The sequence below is a fragment of the Emys orbicularis genome, chromosome 4, assembly GCF_028017835.1.
Source record: "Emys orbicularis isolate rEmyOrb1 chromosome 4, rEmyOrb1.hap1, whole genome shotgun sequence".
Taxonomy (NCBI): domain Eukaryota; kingdom Metazoa; phylum Chordata; order Testudines; family Emydidae; genus Emys; species Emys orbicularis.
In genome coordinates this window covers 90988607-91006725 of record NC_088686.1, presented here as the reverse complement: position 1 = coordinate 91006725, position 18119 = coordinate 90988607, and the positions used below count along the sequence as shown (strand labels likewise).

Here is an 18119-nt window from a genome sequence, read left to right as displayed (position 1 = left end):
GATTGCCACTTGCCCTTTTTAATCATAAAGGCCCACCTACCTTCCCAAATACTATATTCAGGGCAATGAGAGAAATCAATGCTGAAATATTTGGTTGATAAGAATTATAGAAATGCCTCTAACTGAAAATAAACAGGAGTGTGCATGAAGACATATCTGTTGTGGAAGTATGAAACTGCTATTTTTAGTCATCATATTGAGTGTGACCAAAAGTTTTAATAGTTGCTTAAGCTACATCCACAAAATACATGTGCTTGTGCTCACAGATAATTGCATGTGCACGCAATTCAGATGTGTGTGTACACAACTACCTATGTTGTGTACATCAATGCATAATTTTACACAGTTACTATTTGTGTGTGCATGTACACTCATTTTGTAGGCGCACATAAGATACCTACTTTAAGGTCAGGCTTGACAAAGCCCTGGCTGGGATGATTTAGTTGGGAATTGGTCCTGCCTTGAGCAGGGGGTTGGACTAGATGACCTCCTGAGGTCCCTTCCAACCCTAATATTCTAGGATTCTTTTGAAACAGGTCTAGGAGTGACTTCTCCCTGATATTCTTTGATCTTCAAAAAGATTTAAGTGACATCATCACTAGGACAAATATGCCCCAAATAAAACAATTTTCTGATATATATTTGCAAAACTGCAATAATTTGTGTGTGTTTTCTCTAGAACTTAAGTATAATTCTTTTCTTTAAAAAAGTCCCTGCAGCATTCATGAGCCATCCTAAAACATATTGCATGTGAAAAATAAGAAATAGTAACAAGGAAACTAATTTAAATTGTAAACTTCTGAGAGGTCATATTATAAACTACAGTGATAGAAAAAAGTTATTTTCATGAGTATAAAAAAATATCTTCACAATATTTAAAAGTATCTCATAAGAGTGTGGAAAAATCTATACATTTACATCTTACATTCTATTGCTTATTCTCTTGAAATTCCATGTAAGTGCTTTCCAAATTGGCAAAGGAAAAATTAATAGAGGCCCATTTAAAACACCAGAAGAGAGGAGGTAAATTAGGACTAGAAAGCTTTATGGAATTTCTATTAATTCTTTTGAGATCTACATGAAACCATATAATCAATTCTCTCCTGTTAGCAACTCTCTCATCTTACTGAAATTATTTCAAAGTTTTCCATGAAACAAATTAAAAATGTATGTTCATATATCCTGTGTGTCTGTGTTTCCTTGCAGTCAATATTTGTTATGTAATCTGTTATTTTGCAGATTTTATTTTTGCAAGTTTGGTATCTATTTCCAACTCCAATCCCCTCTGATATTATAATTAATATACTCTTTTGGAATGAATGAAAGGAGGAAGTGTCAATGCACTTCGACTACAAACAGAAGTTGTCAACATGTATACATGAATTTTTAATGAACAAAAAAAGCCTATCCAACATTTTGAAAATAATCCCTATATGTTGTTGTTTTAATTTATCAAGGTCTGCCTTTTCACACAAAAATTGGAAGTTCAGTTTCAAGAATGGAGGTTTCAACCGAGAGAATTAAACAAAAACAAAAAAAAAACAAATTTTAAAAATAACTGCCGCTTGAGATAACAAAGAAACTCACCTAAAAATGAATCACTGTATTCTGTATTAGACAACTTGAGTAAGTTGTTTTCCAGGGTCTCCATCACTTTAGCTGAAATAAATGTAAGATTCCATCAATGTAATCTTTTTGCGTTGCAAACATAGAAAAAGTCTGGCAGCTGTACACTCAGAATGGCCAAAGCAAGGCATTAAATGTACTGATAAACTTTGTAGAACATTTTCTGCTAGTGATAACAGAGCATCATTGAATTATCAGTGCCTGTGATTCTCTTCCTGCTGAAGCTTAAACTCATGTTAAAAATATTCAGCTATTATCACATTTGAAGGAGAATGGCTCACAGTTTGGTAATAAAAGCTGGTCAAATTCTTTATCTGATCGTTTTTGCAATATTCTTCAAATGCTGCTAATTATTCAATGAATAATTGTTGTAATTATTTGCCCAATTCCACTGGTAAAGACTCTGTTTCTTTGGAATTTCACATGGGCATGGCACTACTACCTGTCTCACCAGTCCAGGGAGGACATCCCATATCAGAGTCTGTTTCAAGCCCTTGCCTCAGGCCTGAGTTTATTGGTTAAACAAAAATGAAGGCAAAATACTGCTATGGCAGTTCCCAGAAAAGGCTTTCCCCTTACCTCTCACATGCCAGAGCCATCCAGGTCCTTGCTCTGATCCCAGGAGTCCTGCAATAGCCTATCTGATCCCTGAAGTTCTCATTCCCCAGGCCATCTGCCTGCAAGTCAAATAGCTAGGCTCCTATAGTGGGTGAAAGAACCTACCTGCTCACTGCAGGTCTCTAGCTCAACTGAGCTCTCACAAGCTTTTATAGGACCAGATAGTCTTCAGGCTATCCAACTGACCCCTAGGTTCACAGCCTCAGCTGGGAGGCAGTTGATTAGTCACAGGCTGGGCCCATCTCTCTTTAAAGGCCCATCACCGTGTGACAGTGACATGCACTGGCTCTGACTTATGTTGCTAATTGAAATATTTTTAAGTCATTTTATAGATTTTTACTAAGTTGGATTTGAGCTTCTGATGTGGAAGATTGATTTAAACCTCACATCACAAACGAGACCTGGAGAACAAGATAAGCTCACACAAGTATTTGAGGGGAATAAACAACAAGGAAGGAGAGGAATTAAAAGAGCACACCTAAGTTGTGTATAAACAGAAAATTTAAAAGCAGCTGGCAAGCAGGCCAAGTGTGAACCTGGAAGTTCTCAATGTAGTGTATACAAGCACCACCATCGACAAAACATACATTGCATGAGCAGATACAATCTGCATCAGTTTGTGAATAAATACATGCATCTTCCATTATGCTCTTAAATCATTATCAATTAGCAGCTTCTAAACTTAATGATTCTGGAAACGGTGACAAAAAAAAACAATAGATGCAGATAAAAGCCAAGACCCCAATCCTGCTATGTACATGCTGACCCTTATTCCTTTATGGAGTCCCATTTATTTCAATGGGGCTCTTTTTGTGGGGGCTCTGTCTGTGTGGAGCCAGTTTTGGGTAGAAGACTGGAGATACCCATTGTCCTCCCTATTTACAGGTTTGCCGTTGTCAAGGGTCATGACATTTCTAATCTGGTGCATTGTGCATTCACTCTAAGGTATATTTTTAGATTACATACTATAAATACATTGGGTGAACTCCAGGGCACATTGAAGTCCATAGGAGCTTCACCATTACCTTTATTGGGGCCAGGATTTCACACAATATTTTCAGTATGTATTGTAAAAACCATAACTCATGATCAAGGAGCAGCTGCCTCTATTTTTCTAAGATCCCCTTAATGAAATAATTTCCAGGCATTCTTTAAATATTAAATAAGTTACACAGGAGCACAGATACTACAGTGATTCATCTAAGTATTGTGAAGTCTTTAAGAAAAACAACACTTACACTTATCACTTTCTGTAAGCATCTCTAGTATTATGGAAACTTTTCAAGATCAAAAGAGTAACAAATACTCCTGTTCTTTTTGCGGATACAGACTAACACAGCTGCTACTCTGAAACCTTTCAAGATCAAGTTATTGTATTTTATTATGATTTCACAATTTTCCCAAAAATAAGCATTACAAACTCAGGCACATCAGAGTTTAGGAAAAACCATATACTGGAGGGAAGATGGTATAAATAAAGGACAACTACTCACCTCGTTCTGACACTACATTGACTGTAGCTGTTGAAGTGCCTGCACTCAGAGGCCGAGCCTGTGGCTGGAGCCTATTTGGCTGAAGAAATGAAGAATGTTTGCTCAGACTGTGAGGGTGTGTTTGGCTCTGTGCTAAGCATGGCATGGATCTTCTAGAGGGCTTCAATGGAGGCTCTTTCACTGTCTCACTCCTGCTTGTGTTCATACCTGAAACATCCAAAATATATAGAATCAGAAGCTATGTAGAATTATGTGTTTTTTAAAAAAGCGAAAGGTAACCATCTGGATTGAATTAGGAAGTTTCAAGAATATTTTTTGTCTACTGACTAAGTAACTTTTCAATGATATTTTATACTGTTCTACCATATAGAACATTTCATCCATAAATATCAAAGTGCTTTCCAAGTGTTAATTGAACCTCACAACACCCCTGTGAATCAGGCAAAAGTATTTTTGTACCTCCATGATAAGTGAGTAAATGAAGGTACAGAGACTATATTTTCAGGCGGGCAATTTCTTTTTCATAGGTTCGAACCCGCAAAAGTTGTATTAGCATTCTGATACCTGCAGGTGAAATGTAGTTCAAAACTACATTTTTGCTCCTCTAAGAATCTGACTAAAAGTGAAAATTAATTGAGAAGTGCAAGTCTTCTGACTTTCCTTTGCAATTTAAAGTACAAATTTTTCACAACTGCAGGAGACATAAAAGGTTGCCACTTTATTTCTATATAAGAAGGCCTTCTCATCCAGAAGAGTGGGCCTTTCAGTTTTGAAGTCAGCTACTAGCCACAAAAGGAAAAGTTGACCTTTCTGAGCCACAACTCCAATATCTTAGTGTCTTTGGAACACACCAGAAAGTCAGAGTGCAAGATATGAACAAAAACCAATATACAGACGTAAAGCTCCCAAAACAAACTTCCTGAGTGGGCACTGAATTTGTCATAGAGAATGACAGACGAGTCACACCAAGCTATTAAAAAATAAATCTCTGACTTTGACAAAATCACCCCCCCGTCTCTCTCTCTCTCTCTCACACACACACACACACTTTCCCTATCTACCTAGGAAGATCAGCAGATCTCACTACCACCATTATGCAGGGGAATACTGGGAAGACATGGAGTTATTTATTCTAGGCCAAAGGGTATGCTAAGCACCTCACAGAGCGAAGTTTAGATATGGTCCATGGCCTCAAGAATTTATCATCCAGAATTAAGATGTAACATAATGAATGAGGGTGAGAACAACAAACTGTTAAAGAAGTGTGAATTGAGACAGGATTACAATAAAATAATGCAAGAATTCATATGCACTGCTCAGTGACATCATCTTTCTTTTCTTGTTTGCTTTCCTCTAGTCTTGTATGCTTTACATCGGGCATGAATTATTAAGGCGCATTTACTGGAGTCGAGTGGTTTGGATTGGCAAACAATTCTCCAAAGCACATGTAATCAGAATCTAACTAACAAATGTACTGCCCTACTTAGTGTCCATCTCTTTAGTCCTTATACACGGTTGTGAAAATTGTTTCACAATATGTTCAACAATTTAGAGAGTGTTTTCTGTCAATATATGTAACTTTCAACACTGAGGTATTTAGACATGCTAAATAAAAAAAAATCAAATGTAGTCCTTCAACACATACTCTTTATGCTTTATATCTCTGTGACTTTTAGCTTAGTGGTCAGGCTTTTTGCTTCTCCTCAGAAGAGTAAAGCATATTCAATAAAGCCCTACTCTGCTATTTATTTGTGTGCCATTTGCTCTTAAAGGCCCTAAACACTTCATTCCTATTTATCAGGAAGTTCTCCTTAGGACAATATACTAGATAAGTTTATCAACTTGCTGTCAGAGTTAGTAATTAGGAAACGTTAAATCAGCTTTTGAAAATACAGCAAGAAAACTTATCTATCCTACTGACCCAAATTCTTCCCTCCAAAGCTTGCTTGCTGTATTTTTTTTTTACTGAAATATCACAGTATGAGAGTGTTGAGTGATTTAATAGCTCTGATGATGAATCAACTGCACATCACTTTTGTTAAAATGCATTATGAGATTCTAAACATGTAAGTCAGGTGGCCTTATGCCACTCCAGTTAACAGTAATTCATTTTTCAAAGCACACTTTGGTGGCATGACTAGCGCACTCTGAGAAGAGCATGATAAAATATTTCCCAACAGAAGATATAGACCTTTCCTTTTTAGAGAGTGTAATTTTACCAGTACTCATCTTATTTTACATTGTCCCTCAAAAAATGATTTGCTCAATGTGACAGGTCCTCAGATGACTGACACTTTAAAGCCATTCTAAAGGTTTGAGTTTTTCCAGCAGTAAGTTGGAAACGCATATAACAGATACCACATGCAGTTACCATAATTAAATAACTCAATCAAGACTCCACTTTAAAAATGATAATCTGCACTCACCATAGATCCCAGACACTGTAAAACTCCCTAAATATTTCAGATACTGTAAAGCTCGTCTGTACATTTTAAATGCAATATAAGAACGAATAGAGCATTCTCAATCAGATTAAAATTCATTAGCATTTTAATAAGACTTAAATCCGACATTTTCATTAATTTTAACCCAAGTCTGGAATATTATACATCCTTCACACATTATGGCAGAAGAGTGAATACAGAAAGCCAAATACATAAATTCCATTGTCTTGCTTATGTGCCCAGATCTGCCAAAATGCTTTAGCTACATAGGTGCCGCCCAGGGCTGCCCAGAGGATTCAGGGGGCCTGGGGCAAAGCAATTTAGGAGCCCCTTCCATAAAAAAAAAGTTGCAATACCATAGAATACTATAGTCTCATGGGGGCCCCTGCGGGGCTTGGGGCAAATTGCCCCATTTGCCCCCCCTCTGGGCAGCCCTGGTGCCGCAAAATTGATGCCAAGAAACACCAATAATGAATTTGATGCAGGGGTCTTCTGCAGAGCCGGCTCTAGGTTTTTTGGCTGCCCCCCCTTTTTTTGGGGGGGGGGGGCTTTTACACATTTGCACTTTGCGATGTTGTAGCCAGAGCAGTGGCAGCAGCGCTGGTGGACGCAGCGCACAAAGGAGTGAGTGGCCGGTGAGGGAGCGAAGCCGCTGCCCAAGGCACAGAGACGCTCTGGGGGAACCGGGAGGCATGTGGGGGCAGTGAGGGCCGGGTCTCTCTGGCAGTCCTGGCTGGGATGCTGAGGGTTGGCTCCGGCCCAGCGGAGAAGGGACATTCCCTGCAGGGCAGCGCTGCCGCTGGCTCCGATTGGTGCTCTGGCAGAGGCGAAAGTAAGCCGGTATGATCCAGTACGGTAAGGACTGGACCGGCTTCTCCGGCGGTGATTTAAAGGGCTCAGGGCTCCAGCTGCTGCAGTGAGCCCCGGGCCCTTTAAATCACTGCCAGAGCTCTGGCAGCCGGGCTCGGGTGGGGATTTAAAGGTCCCGGAGCTCCAACCCTGCGGGGAGCCCCGGGCCCTTTAAATCTCTGGCTGAGCCCTGCCGCTGCTACCCCAGCCCTAGCCCAAGCCCTGCTGCCCCAGGGTAGCGGTGGCAGAGCTCCCGTGATGATTTAAAGGGCCCGGAGGACCAGAACACAGTTGTGAAAGTAACTTAAACGACTTACCGGTATGCCAGAGTCCTGAGCGGGGCGTGGCCTCAACCGGAAGAGGCGGGGCCTTTCACGATTTAAAGGCCCTGGGGCTCTGGCTGTGGCTGGGCGCCCCAGCCCTTTAATTTGCCACAGGGCTCCCAGCTGCCTCTGCAGCTGGTAGCTCCGGGGTGATTTAAAGGCCCGCCTCTTCCGGTTGAGGCCACGCCCCGCTCAGGACTCTGGTGTACTGGTAAGTCGTTTAAGTTACTTTCACCCCTGTGCTCTGGGCCTGCGGCTCCCAGCCACCGCCACCATCCCGCTGCCGCTCCACGTCCGCCCCCCTGCCATGGTGGTGGAGAGCCTGGCTACCGCCCGGCCACTCCAGGGACCCCGCCCGGGCTTGGTGCTACACCTCGGTGATCCTGGCGTTCACCCTCACTGCCCTGCCCCCCGGCCGTGTGTCCAACCTGCTGCCTGGCGGTGAGTGCCAGGGCGGCGGCAAGGGGAAAGTCATCAACTGCTCGGATAATGCCCTGGCACGTGCAGGGCTGGAGGCTGGGAGCCTGTGCCCAATGCGGGCCTGCCTGTGCCCATCCTGTTTACACGACAGCGTGGAGCCGGGGTGGCAACTGCATGCTGCCACTTCCTCACTCCTGCCCTACGTGCTGCTGAAAACAAAGAGCCCGGGCTTCGGTTCAGGCTGTCTGGGGCTTGGTTCCAGATGCAATTTGCTGATAACCTGAAAAGGAGGAGAAATTTTCTCCTCCATCGGACTGGAGATTTTTTTGATCTTCATGTATTTGTTTTTTCCCCGTAAATTGGTGGATTTTTCCAAAAAAGGATGGCCGGAATGACGCCCCCGGAAATGTGCCGCCCCAAGCATGTGCTTGCTTTGCTGGTGCCTAGATCCGGTCCTGGTCTTCTGACTGGGCAGAATATGATCTTTATATCCAATATAAAACTTAAAAGCATGAAGGCTGTATTCCAGCTTGAGGATAAAGTGCACAATCATTTGCTTGGCCACACTTTGGTTCATTATGAAATATACTGAGGAGACCAAATAACCAATGTCAATCAGGTTTGTTAATATGGTACAGGAAAAAAAGCTCTATACAACATCAGTCTCCAAAGAGCAGTCCCGTACATCTATGTTACATTCACCTTATGCACAAGGTGTGCTCCCCAAAGTTACATCCCTGAAGCCATCTTTTTATAGCCTACTTGTTTACCAGTAAAATGTGTGTCACCTGAAAGGAATCTAGATTCAATTAATCAGGTTTTTACCTTGTTTCTGGTATCATAGTATAACCCTTTATATTTTGTTTGAACTCAGGCATTCCAGGTACTAAGGGGCATGAAGACACCTCCTAGGCCTGTACCAGGATAAAAAGATTTGTGAGGGCAACTCCTTTTCTTTGCTATGAGGAAACAATTACATGTCCTCATACTGACAGTTTTCCTATCTACTTAGGTGAAAGCTTACTTCAGTTAATGCAAGGTGTTATGGGTTACTTCGCATAAGCGAATAGGATTATAATAAAAGTACAGGGCAATTTGAGCTATACACTGCCATATTAATGCTTAATATGTATACTTAAATGCTTGGAATATAGATTATGGGCAATACTATCAGCATAATATATATGTATGCTAGCCAGTGTAGTTTAGTCAACATTTAAATGCTTCAAAAGACACATTAGCCTATGGTGTGCTCTTTAGGAACCACATTAACTAAGGTTCTTTCACGTTGCATTATTAAAACTATAACACTCCAATTCTATCTTCCAAGAAATGAGCTCCATGTAAGCTTGTCTCTCTCACCAACAGAAGTTGGCCAATAAAAAAATATCACCTAACCCACCTTGTCTCTTTAATATCCTGGGACCAATATGGCTACAACACTGCATATAAGAAATGTGTTAATTACGCACATCAGGCCAAGCCTCAGCTACACTTATGGTGAAGTTACATTAAGTGTCCATTAGATGTCAATACACTGCAATACGTTCCTATGGTCAGTCTGATGAAAATCCCCTCTCATTTCCTATCAGAGAAGGAATAAATGACTCAGATCTATGGATATGGGCCATGGCTTGGTTGAGCTGGCTATGTATTATGTGCACACAAAAATGCTGACCCTGATTTGTGATCCCTTGGTTATGATGACTTGTGACTCCTGTTCTGGAGATCCTGCCTCTCTGCTGGAATTTGAATGGGCATTCTCTGCCTATAGCACAAGTGTATGCACTGTTGATTTGTCGGAGGGAAAACAGAGTTTGTTTCTAAAATTTAATTTAAACAAGTGATTACTCCATAATATGATGTTATTTGTGGTATTTGGGGAAGTCTGGAGCCCACACTTGCATACTTTGCGTATGCAATAGATCCACAGAATCTTGTAAGATTTTTGTCTGTGCAGTGTACTTCCATATAGAGAATTGGACAGTATACAGGAACAGTCTGGTATTTGGTACAAATAATGCACCATAAACAACTTTTAAACTGATATGAAAGCACTTAATTGCTTTGGGGCTCTCATACTTCACAAGGTACACCTCTAATTAAAAATGAAAGGACCCAAAATTCAGATTTGGAATTATTATAATCTATGAAGTAATTTACACCTCTCTTTTCAAAGGGACTAGATTTATGAACTTACAAAATAAAGAAGAATTTTTCTATTACAAGTTATTTATTGTTTGTATTACAGATGAGGGCCCTATTGTACTGGGCACTGTACAAAGCCATAGTAAGAGACTGAAAGGTTTAAAATCTAAATAGACAAGATGAAATGGGAGAAAGTATTAATATACCAATTTTACAGATGGAAACCGAGGCTCAGAGAGATTAAGTGACTTTCCCAAATTCACAGGAAAACTGGCAGAATGAGGAATCAGAACCCAGATATCTTCAGTCAGAGCCTTAAACAGAAGACTTCCTGTCGTCAAAAAACAAATGACTAAATATTCAGTAAGTCTATTGTGTAGAAAGGATGAATTTCCTGGGTCTTCTGGTGGGTTTCTTGTTGGTGTGTGTTTGTTTTAAGTAGGTTGTTTGTGCGTTCTTGCACACATGCTTTAAAAAGGAAAAAACAAACACAAAAAAAACACAACGGAAACAATTTTGAATGGAATGGTATGAAATCTGTTGGAATAGTTACTTCCTGCAGCCATTACCAATTCTCATGGTTATGACAGAATTTGGCAAAATCCACACATGGCAGCAATTCTCAGTGCTCAAGTCAGCTGATTCTTGGTCATGTTACAGTGCTAAAAATGGCAGTGTAGATGTTCCTAGTTGGGTTGGAGCCTTTGGTCTGAGATCCAGCAGGGGGGTTGGGTCTCAGAGCCTGGGCTACAGTCTGAATGGAAACATTTACACTGCTATTTGTAGTCCTGGGGTGAGAGCCCCATGAGTCCAAGTCAGTTGACCAGGGCTCTCTGACTTGCTGCTATGGATTTTTATATATATTTTTGTTTTGCTTTCCCTAGTGTATATGACAAAACACTTCCCTTGACTAGTGTTACCAACTCATAATTTTGTCATGAGTCTCCTGATAATTATTGTTTTCCTTAAAGTCCCAGCTCCTGGAGTCAAGTGAATTTGTGATGATTTCAGCCTTCATTCTTAAAGAAAAATGAAGTTTCTAGCCCCCGTGGCTGTGGAGAAAGCTTCAAAATGTGACCCCAGTGCACCCTAAAGTTTCAAATGCAGAACAAAAGAACAACAAATCTATTATTTTAAAGCCAATCTCATGATTTTTGATGAGCCTGATTCATGATTTTTGAACATTTGGGGTTGGCAATACTGCCCTTGACCTATCCAGGAGAGTTTAGGAACACTGCTCATACACAGTGCAAGCTTTTTAACAATATAGAAAGGCTTCCATTCCTGAGGTACTAACTAGAAGTTAATTCAGCGGCAGCGAAGTAGTTAAAGCTAAAACTCAAAAATAATAAAGAAAAGGGTCAATGTGCCAGCTCTCAGGAAATATGTCTCAATGGCCACACGCTTTATCAGTTATTCAGAAAACTAAGACTGACATCTGTTCCTTCTATTACAGTCTTCACCCATAAGCTCTTCCAGCAATGGGGAATTTGCCAAAATGTATAGACAGTGGCAAAATTGCAGATTTGGACTGATCAGAAATTGGGTTCCTTATTCCTACCAGATAGAACAAATTCAAATGGTTTATTAACCAGGGTAATCGACTTGCTCTAGATTACTGTATAACTTTGATTAAAAATACACATATACATTAGTACAAGAGGTTTCTTTAATTTTCTTTAACTTTAATTCAAGACATTTATACTGCAGTCATGTTCTGTCTTCAGGGCCACTCAGGGAAAGGGAGGGGGCAAAAGGGGATATTTGCCCCAGATCCCCCATTTGAGAGGGCCTGACTAGGTTTCAAGGCCACTCACTGGAATTCAGCCTGGCAGCCCCTCACAGTGGAGGGGCAACCAAACCAAACCTGAGTGGTGCTGTGACCTTGCGTGGCAGGCCACAACGCCCAGAGCAGGGAGCTGGGCCCAGCCCCACAGGGGTGGAGCTGAGCTGCCACTGGGATGAATGGGGTGTGGACTCACTCTCAAGCCTCCCCCCTCCTCTGGCCTCTCCTCAGTGGTAGCTTTTTTGGAAGAGTCAGGGGACCCCAGTTTCAGATTTTTTTCCCAGACCTCCCAAAACCTGCGTGGCCCTGTCTGCATTTGTGAAAATAATTTCCTTACAAAGGTGAGGAGGGAGTGTTACTTAAAACAGATAAAAAAACTTGTAGAAAAATGTAAATAGGCCAGGCAGTAAGGTGAGCCCTGAGTGAGAAAGATTTAAAGGACTATGGTAATTCAAATCCTATGGGATTACACATGACAACAGATATGAAAATATATGCAAATCTCATTTCTAGAATACTTGAAAGGATATGTGTTTCGGTAAGTAAAAAAGAAAAGGGGGGAGGGATAGCTCAGTGGTTTGAGCATTGGCCTACTAAACCCAGGGTTGAGAGTTCAGTCCTTGAGGGGGCCATTTAGGGATTTAGGGCAAAATCAGTACTTGGTCCTGCTAGTGAAGGCAGGGGGCTGGTCCCTTCAAGTTCTATGAGATAGGTCTCTCTCCATATATTTATATTTTAAAGATGCACAGGATGAGTGACAGGAAAGTAAAAGTTTATTATGCTACAGAAATGCCTAATGCAAATCTAGAATATATTTAAAAAAAAATTCAGGTAGGTGAATCAACTCCAGTGATAAACAGCATGAACTCTTCCCACATTTTAGACTCAAACCAAAAACATTTTTTTTCTGAGTCTAAAATATTTTAGTTTTGGCCATGGCCAGAAGTACCAAAATACGGTTAGAAGGACTTTTCTAGTTATATTATATTCTGATGCTAGTGGGGTCAACAGAATTGTTTTCTAATTACAGGACGGATTGTTTTGGTCTTAAATTTAAGGAGGGTTGCACAGGTGTTGCTAGGACCATAATCCAAAAATCAGTGTAATTGAATGAAGGAAATACCCCAGCCCAGCCTGACTCTCAGTATATGTCTACACAGTTGCTCGGAGGTGAGATTACTAGTGTGGGTAGACAGATTCATACTAGCGCAGCTCAAGCGGTGGACCCTCAGGCACTGGCAGAGGCTCAGGCAAGTCACCCAAGTCCAAGCTTGCCCAACCCCCTGGGTCCGAACTTGGGTGACTGTCCCGAGCTATTGCCAGGGCCGCAGTGTCCACCCTAATATTTTTAGTGCGCTAGTGAGAGAGCCTCTCAACCCACAATGGGAATCTCACCTCCCAGCTTCCATGTAGACATAAATTGCAAAGGCTAGGACAGAGGTGTGAAATTTGAAAGGCGGCTTTCTGAGTGCAGTAATCAATTAACATAAAGCCTGTGTTACGAATAGCCTAATAAACCAATGATTACTGTTAGTGTCACTGTATTAGTGCACTGAAGATGTATATAATGGGCAGATCCCATTTATGAAGATAAATGTTTATAGTATATAAGCCAAATTACACAGTTGACAATACAATAAGGTTGAATATATAAGTGGAAGGTTGGTTTGCGTGCATGTGTGTGTGACTGCGTTAGGGATGGTGGTGGATGAAAGTCAAAAAGGAACATTTTGCACTTTGGCTGCTTTGTAACTCAGTTACAACAGACCACTGAGTATATTTTGAAGGAGCCGGGGTGGAGCTTGAAGAGCAATTACAGGGACTTTTATGTAGGAGGGAGGCAGAAATAATGCAACCCACTTAATTCAAAACTCAGTAGCAAAATCAACTATTGCATTCATTAACTGGTAATTTGAAGTATGAAAGTTGTATGTTAAGTTTAATAATTGAAAAATAGATCTTTCTGTAAATAATTAAGATTGTGTGAGTGTTACATAGAAGCAAGGTTAAACGAAGAAAATACTCTTGAATAGATAAAATTAGAATCCAACATTACCACAAGATCATTAGCAAGTTGTTAAACTGTTGACCATATAGAGCTCAAATAGCAATTTTAAATTAACAATCAAAGAAAAGGTTTGAAGACAGCATCTTCTGAAACCTAGATTAAGAAGTCTCATTTCACAGGGAGCAGAAACCAGAAAAGAGCTAAACACTAGAGATTGCTGTTCTCAAGTATCTGTCTCTAGCAACTACATTATTAAGACAGACATACTTATCCTTTGCAGCTGTACTTCTAACAGATTGCCAATCCCTTATTTCCTATGAATATTCCAAGACAAATTCACTACTCTAATTTCTCTATTTAAATGCACTCGAGAATTAATACACATTCAAGATATCAGTTGGTAAAGGACTTCAGGACTCATTCCACAGACACACACACGTACCTAAGCATGCACTATATAGATCATTTACATAAACACTGTACCATATATGTAATATTTAAGCTTATATCTGTGTACTACTGGTGTGTAAAGTATCAGCTCACTTTACTAGCTGAGCTAGTGAAGTTTTTCCTCTATCTTTCTGTGAAGAGAATCAAATGGAAGAGCATGAATTTGATTCTCATTGGTACTCAATAGCTATGAATAATCACTAGAGCTGGGCAAATCCTGACAAAATTCAGTCTGCAAATATTCAAATTTTTAAACTGATTCGCTTATAGGCAGTTTTTGCACTCCTTTTTGGTACACTGCTTTTCATGAATATAGTATGACTGGGCTATAATTTTCCATTCACTTTCTACTGAAATCATTTGGATTGCAAAAGTGTAGTTACTCTTGATTTATATTTATGTGAGTGAGAAGAATCAGGGCAACAAATTTCAATTAGAACAAAAAGTGAATGTTAATCTCACATTCTAAAATATTCACAAAAAGAAAATTTGTAAAGAGTCACTTTCTACAAGCAATCACACCAGAAGAGTTAAGCTCATCCAATCAGGGAAGAGAAAATAATGATGTGACCTCTGTGACCAGTCAATACTAAGCAACACAGTTTTATCAATAAACCATCCTATAAATGAAATTCATAAAACAGTTCCTAAGAAAGTCAAAAATGTAAAAGAAAATCATTCTTCACAGATTTGCAGCAAAATCCAGGGCAAAATTATGGAATTAGATAGGAATATAATTAATATAAGTCGACCCAATTTTATGGAAAAATAGATCTTGTCAAACAAACCTGATTTTGCTCTTTGAAGAGTATAGAAATTTGGTTGTTAAAGATAAATGTGTAGATGTAATATACACCTTTGTAAGGCATTTGACCACCACATGACAGTCTGATTAAAAAGTTACCTCTATACAATATGAATAAATCCTTAAATGGATTAAGAACAGGCTAACTAGCAGATCTCAAAAACTTGTTGTCGATGAGGAATCATTATTGAATGGGTATATATCTAGGCAGGTTCTACAGGGATTGGTACTAGGGCTGATGCTATTCAGCGTTTTAAATCAGTGATCTGGAAGTAAATTTAAAAATCACTGCTGACAAAATCTATAGATGACACAAAGCTTGGAGTAGTAGTAAACAATGAGGACAGGCCAGTCACACAGTGATCTAGATTGCTTGGCAAACAGGACCATTCAAACAAAATGTGCTTTAATTCTGCCAAGTGCAAAGTTATATATTTAGGAAAAAAGAACGTAGGCCACATGTATGTAAAGGAGAATTGTATCCTGGAAAACTGTCTCTGAAAAGAATTTAGCATTTATAATGGATAAGCAACTCAACATGAGCTCTCAGTGGGATGCTGTGGCAACAAGGGCTACTGCAATCCTCAGATGTATGAACAGGGGAATAGCAAGTAGGACTTATACTCTATCAATATAGGACTACTTTGACTATTCTTTGCAGTCAAAAAGGTGTCAAACATTTTTATACCTGTGCTTAATACCGTCCAATGCCAACCTACCTATCAATAAACCTATTGTATTGTAAAGAGTAAGAGCAAATGTTTATTATTTTAATGTAGTTTTCTCAACGGTTTAACTACTGCAGTCACAATTAACTGTGTCACTAAAGCAATATAATTAATATGGAAACATCACAGTTCTTTCCAAAACTTACAGATACTACCAATTCTATCTAAGTTAACTATTGGATGCCAATGAGTGTATCAAACCATACCAGCTGCACGACCTCAGCAGTGAGCCTTCCAGTGGACAGGGCACTGGACTGGGACTCTGGAAATCTGGCTTTGTCACTGAGCCACTGTGTGACCTTGAGCAAGTCACTTCACTTCTCTGTGCCTGTTTCCACTATTTAATCTGTGAGCTCTTTCGGGCAGGGATTGTCTTTTATTAGGTGTTTGTAGAGCGGTTAGCATGATGGGGTTCCAAACTGTGCTAGGGGCCTCAAGGAATGACTAATAAATAATTATCTGACATTCTGAATGTATTGCTCCATTCATTCCTTAGAGAATTTGATAATTTTGATAATCTGTAAGCTATATGTTCATTTTAGGAACATAATGATTTTTGTTTGCATTTTTACACCTGTCTCTGTACCATGTTACATTGACTAGCTTGAGGTATTTCAGGTTATTAATGTCTGAAATCATAAAATGTTACAGATTTCACTTTGATATAAAGAAACTGCATTTGAATATATGTTGGATTCTAACCTGACCTAATATCTCATTCAAAGAGAAGAAATTTAAAAGTTTGTATGTTACATTCTTTTTTTCTAAGACCTTTGGCATCTTAATTCTAAAAGCAAAGACAGAAGAGAAGCTGGATTTTAGAAAACATCTAAAGAGAAAGAAGAGAAAGCATTAAAAAAAAAAAAAGTTTTACAGCCTGAACGTCCCCATACCAAATCACTGGAAGATAGCTCCAGCTCCCAGTGAAGACAATCTTTCTATCACCTATAATAGGAATTTGAGTAGGCTCTAAGTAATTGGGCTCCCTCCCCCCCATTAGGAAAGATGTAAGTCAAGGGGAAGAAAATGCACCAACAGTGATACCAGGTTTACCTTCATAATCATATTTTGTTCTCAATTAATAGATGTGAATTCCCTAATAGTTCTAACCGTGAGCAGAATTTATCTTACACAATACAATGTTCCCCCCAAAATTAAGGAATGAATATGCAGAAAGAATAATCCCTTTGCTAAAATCATTGCGGAAAACATTTTCCTATTACTTCTAATGGAAACCCCAGTTTCCCTATAATAATACTTTTCATTTCTATATTTTCAGCCAACGTTCTCAAAGTGCTTTATAAACATTAAGAAAGCCTACTAATGCCTGTAAAATACTTGACAGACCTGCGGGTGGCTATCTTAAAACAGAAAAACTTCAAAAACAGACTCCAAGGAGAGACTGCTGAGCTGGAATTGATATGCAAACTAGACACAATCAACTCAGGGCTAAATAGGGATTGGGAATGGCTGAGCCATTACAAACATTGAATCTATCTCCCCTTGTAAGTATTTTCACACTTGCTTCTTATCAAACTGTCTGGACTGAGCCATCTTGATTATCACTTCAAAAGTTTTTTTCCTCTTACTTAATTGGCCTCTCAGAGTTGGTAAGACAACTCCCACCTGTTCATGCTCTCTGTATGTGTGTGTATATATATCTCCTCAATATATGGTTCACTCTATATGCATCCGAAGAAGTGGGTTGTAGCCCACGAAAGCTTATGCTCTAATAAATTTGTTAGTCTCTAAGGTGCCACAAGTACTTGTTATTTTTGCGGATACAGACTAACACGGCTGCTACTCTGAAACCTGTAAAATACTGCAGATAAATACTATTATTCTGTCTACAAACGATTAGTTAACTGAGAAACATTGAGTCATTGGCCAACTAATGAACAGAACACAGGAGCACTAATATCCCTACTGTAATTATAGGACTGCACTGCCCCCTTCTTCGAGGAGCTGCAGAAAGACATCTTCAGCTCTCTAATATCCTGGGACCAATACAGCCACAACAACATTGCATACATCTTCAGCTTTGGGAGACGTAACTAACTTTCTCCCCAAAATGAAATTACTTTCTTGTGAACAGAGTGAAAGGGAGAGAGGGCAATGAGATAAGTGAATCTGTACAGGAAAGATTGCTGACACAGTAGGAGTCCTTAATGCTGCCAAATCTCCTGGGTCTTATAGCTCCAATCTAGAAACGTTTGCTAGGCTATGTTTTAACATAATGTACGTATCCCCTCAAAATATAATGCTTCCTCCAACTTGGGAAGATGCCCTTTTTACTTCAAAGAAGGTCAAATGACCAACAGAGAGTAGTATTCTGAAATGTCTAAAAGCCAACTAATAAATGTGAATTTGTGCGACTCGGTTTTGGCCTATTGATGAGAAAAGCAGCATATGGAGTCTGAC

At 39.7% G+C, this 18119-nt stretch overlaps 1 protein-coding gene across 1 annotated transcript in view; it reads right to left on the bottom strand.

Moving 5' to 3' along the window:
• Positions 1–3877, bottom strand: part of ANO3 (anoctamin 3) — a 159945-nt gene extending 156068 nt beyond the window's left edge. Inside the window, exons 1-2 of the mRNA XM_065402303.1 lie at positions 3738–3877; positions 1588–1659 (exon numbers count right to left, since the gene is read on the bottom strand). Of these exons, the coding sequence (XP_065258375.1) occupies positions 1588–1651 (64 nt within the window). The 5' untranslated portion in view covers positions 1652–1659; positions 3738–3877. The remainder of the gene's footprint in view (positions 1–1587; positions 1660–3737) is intronic.
• Between the last annotated feature and the right edge of the window lie 14242 nt (positions 3878–18119).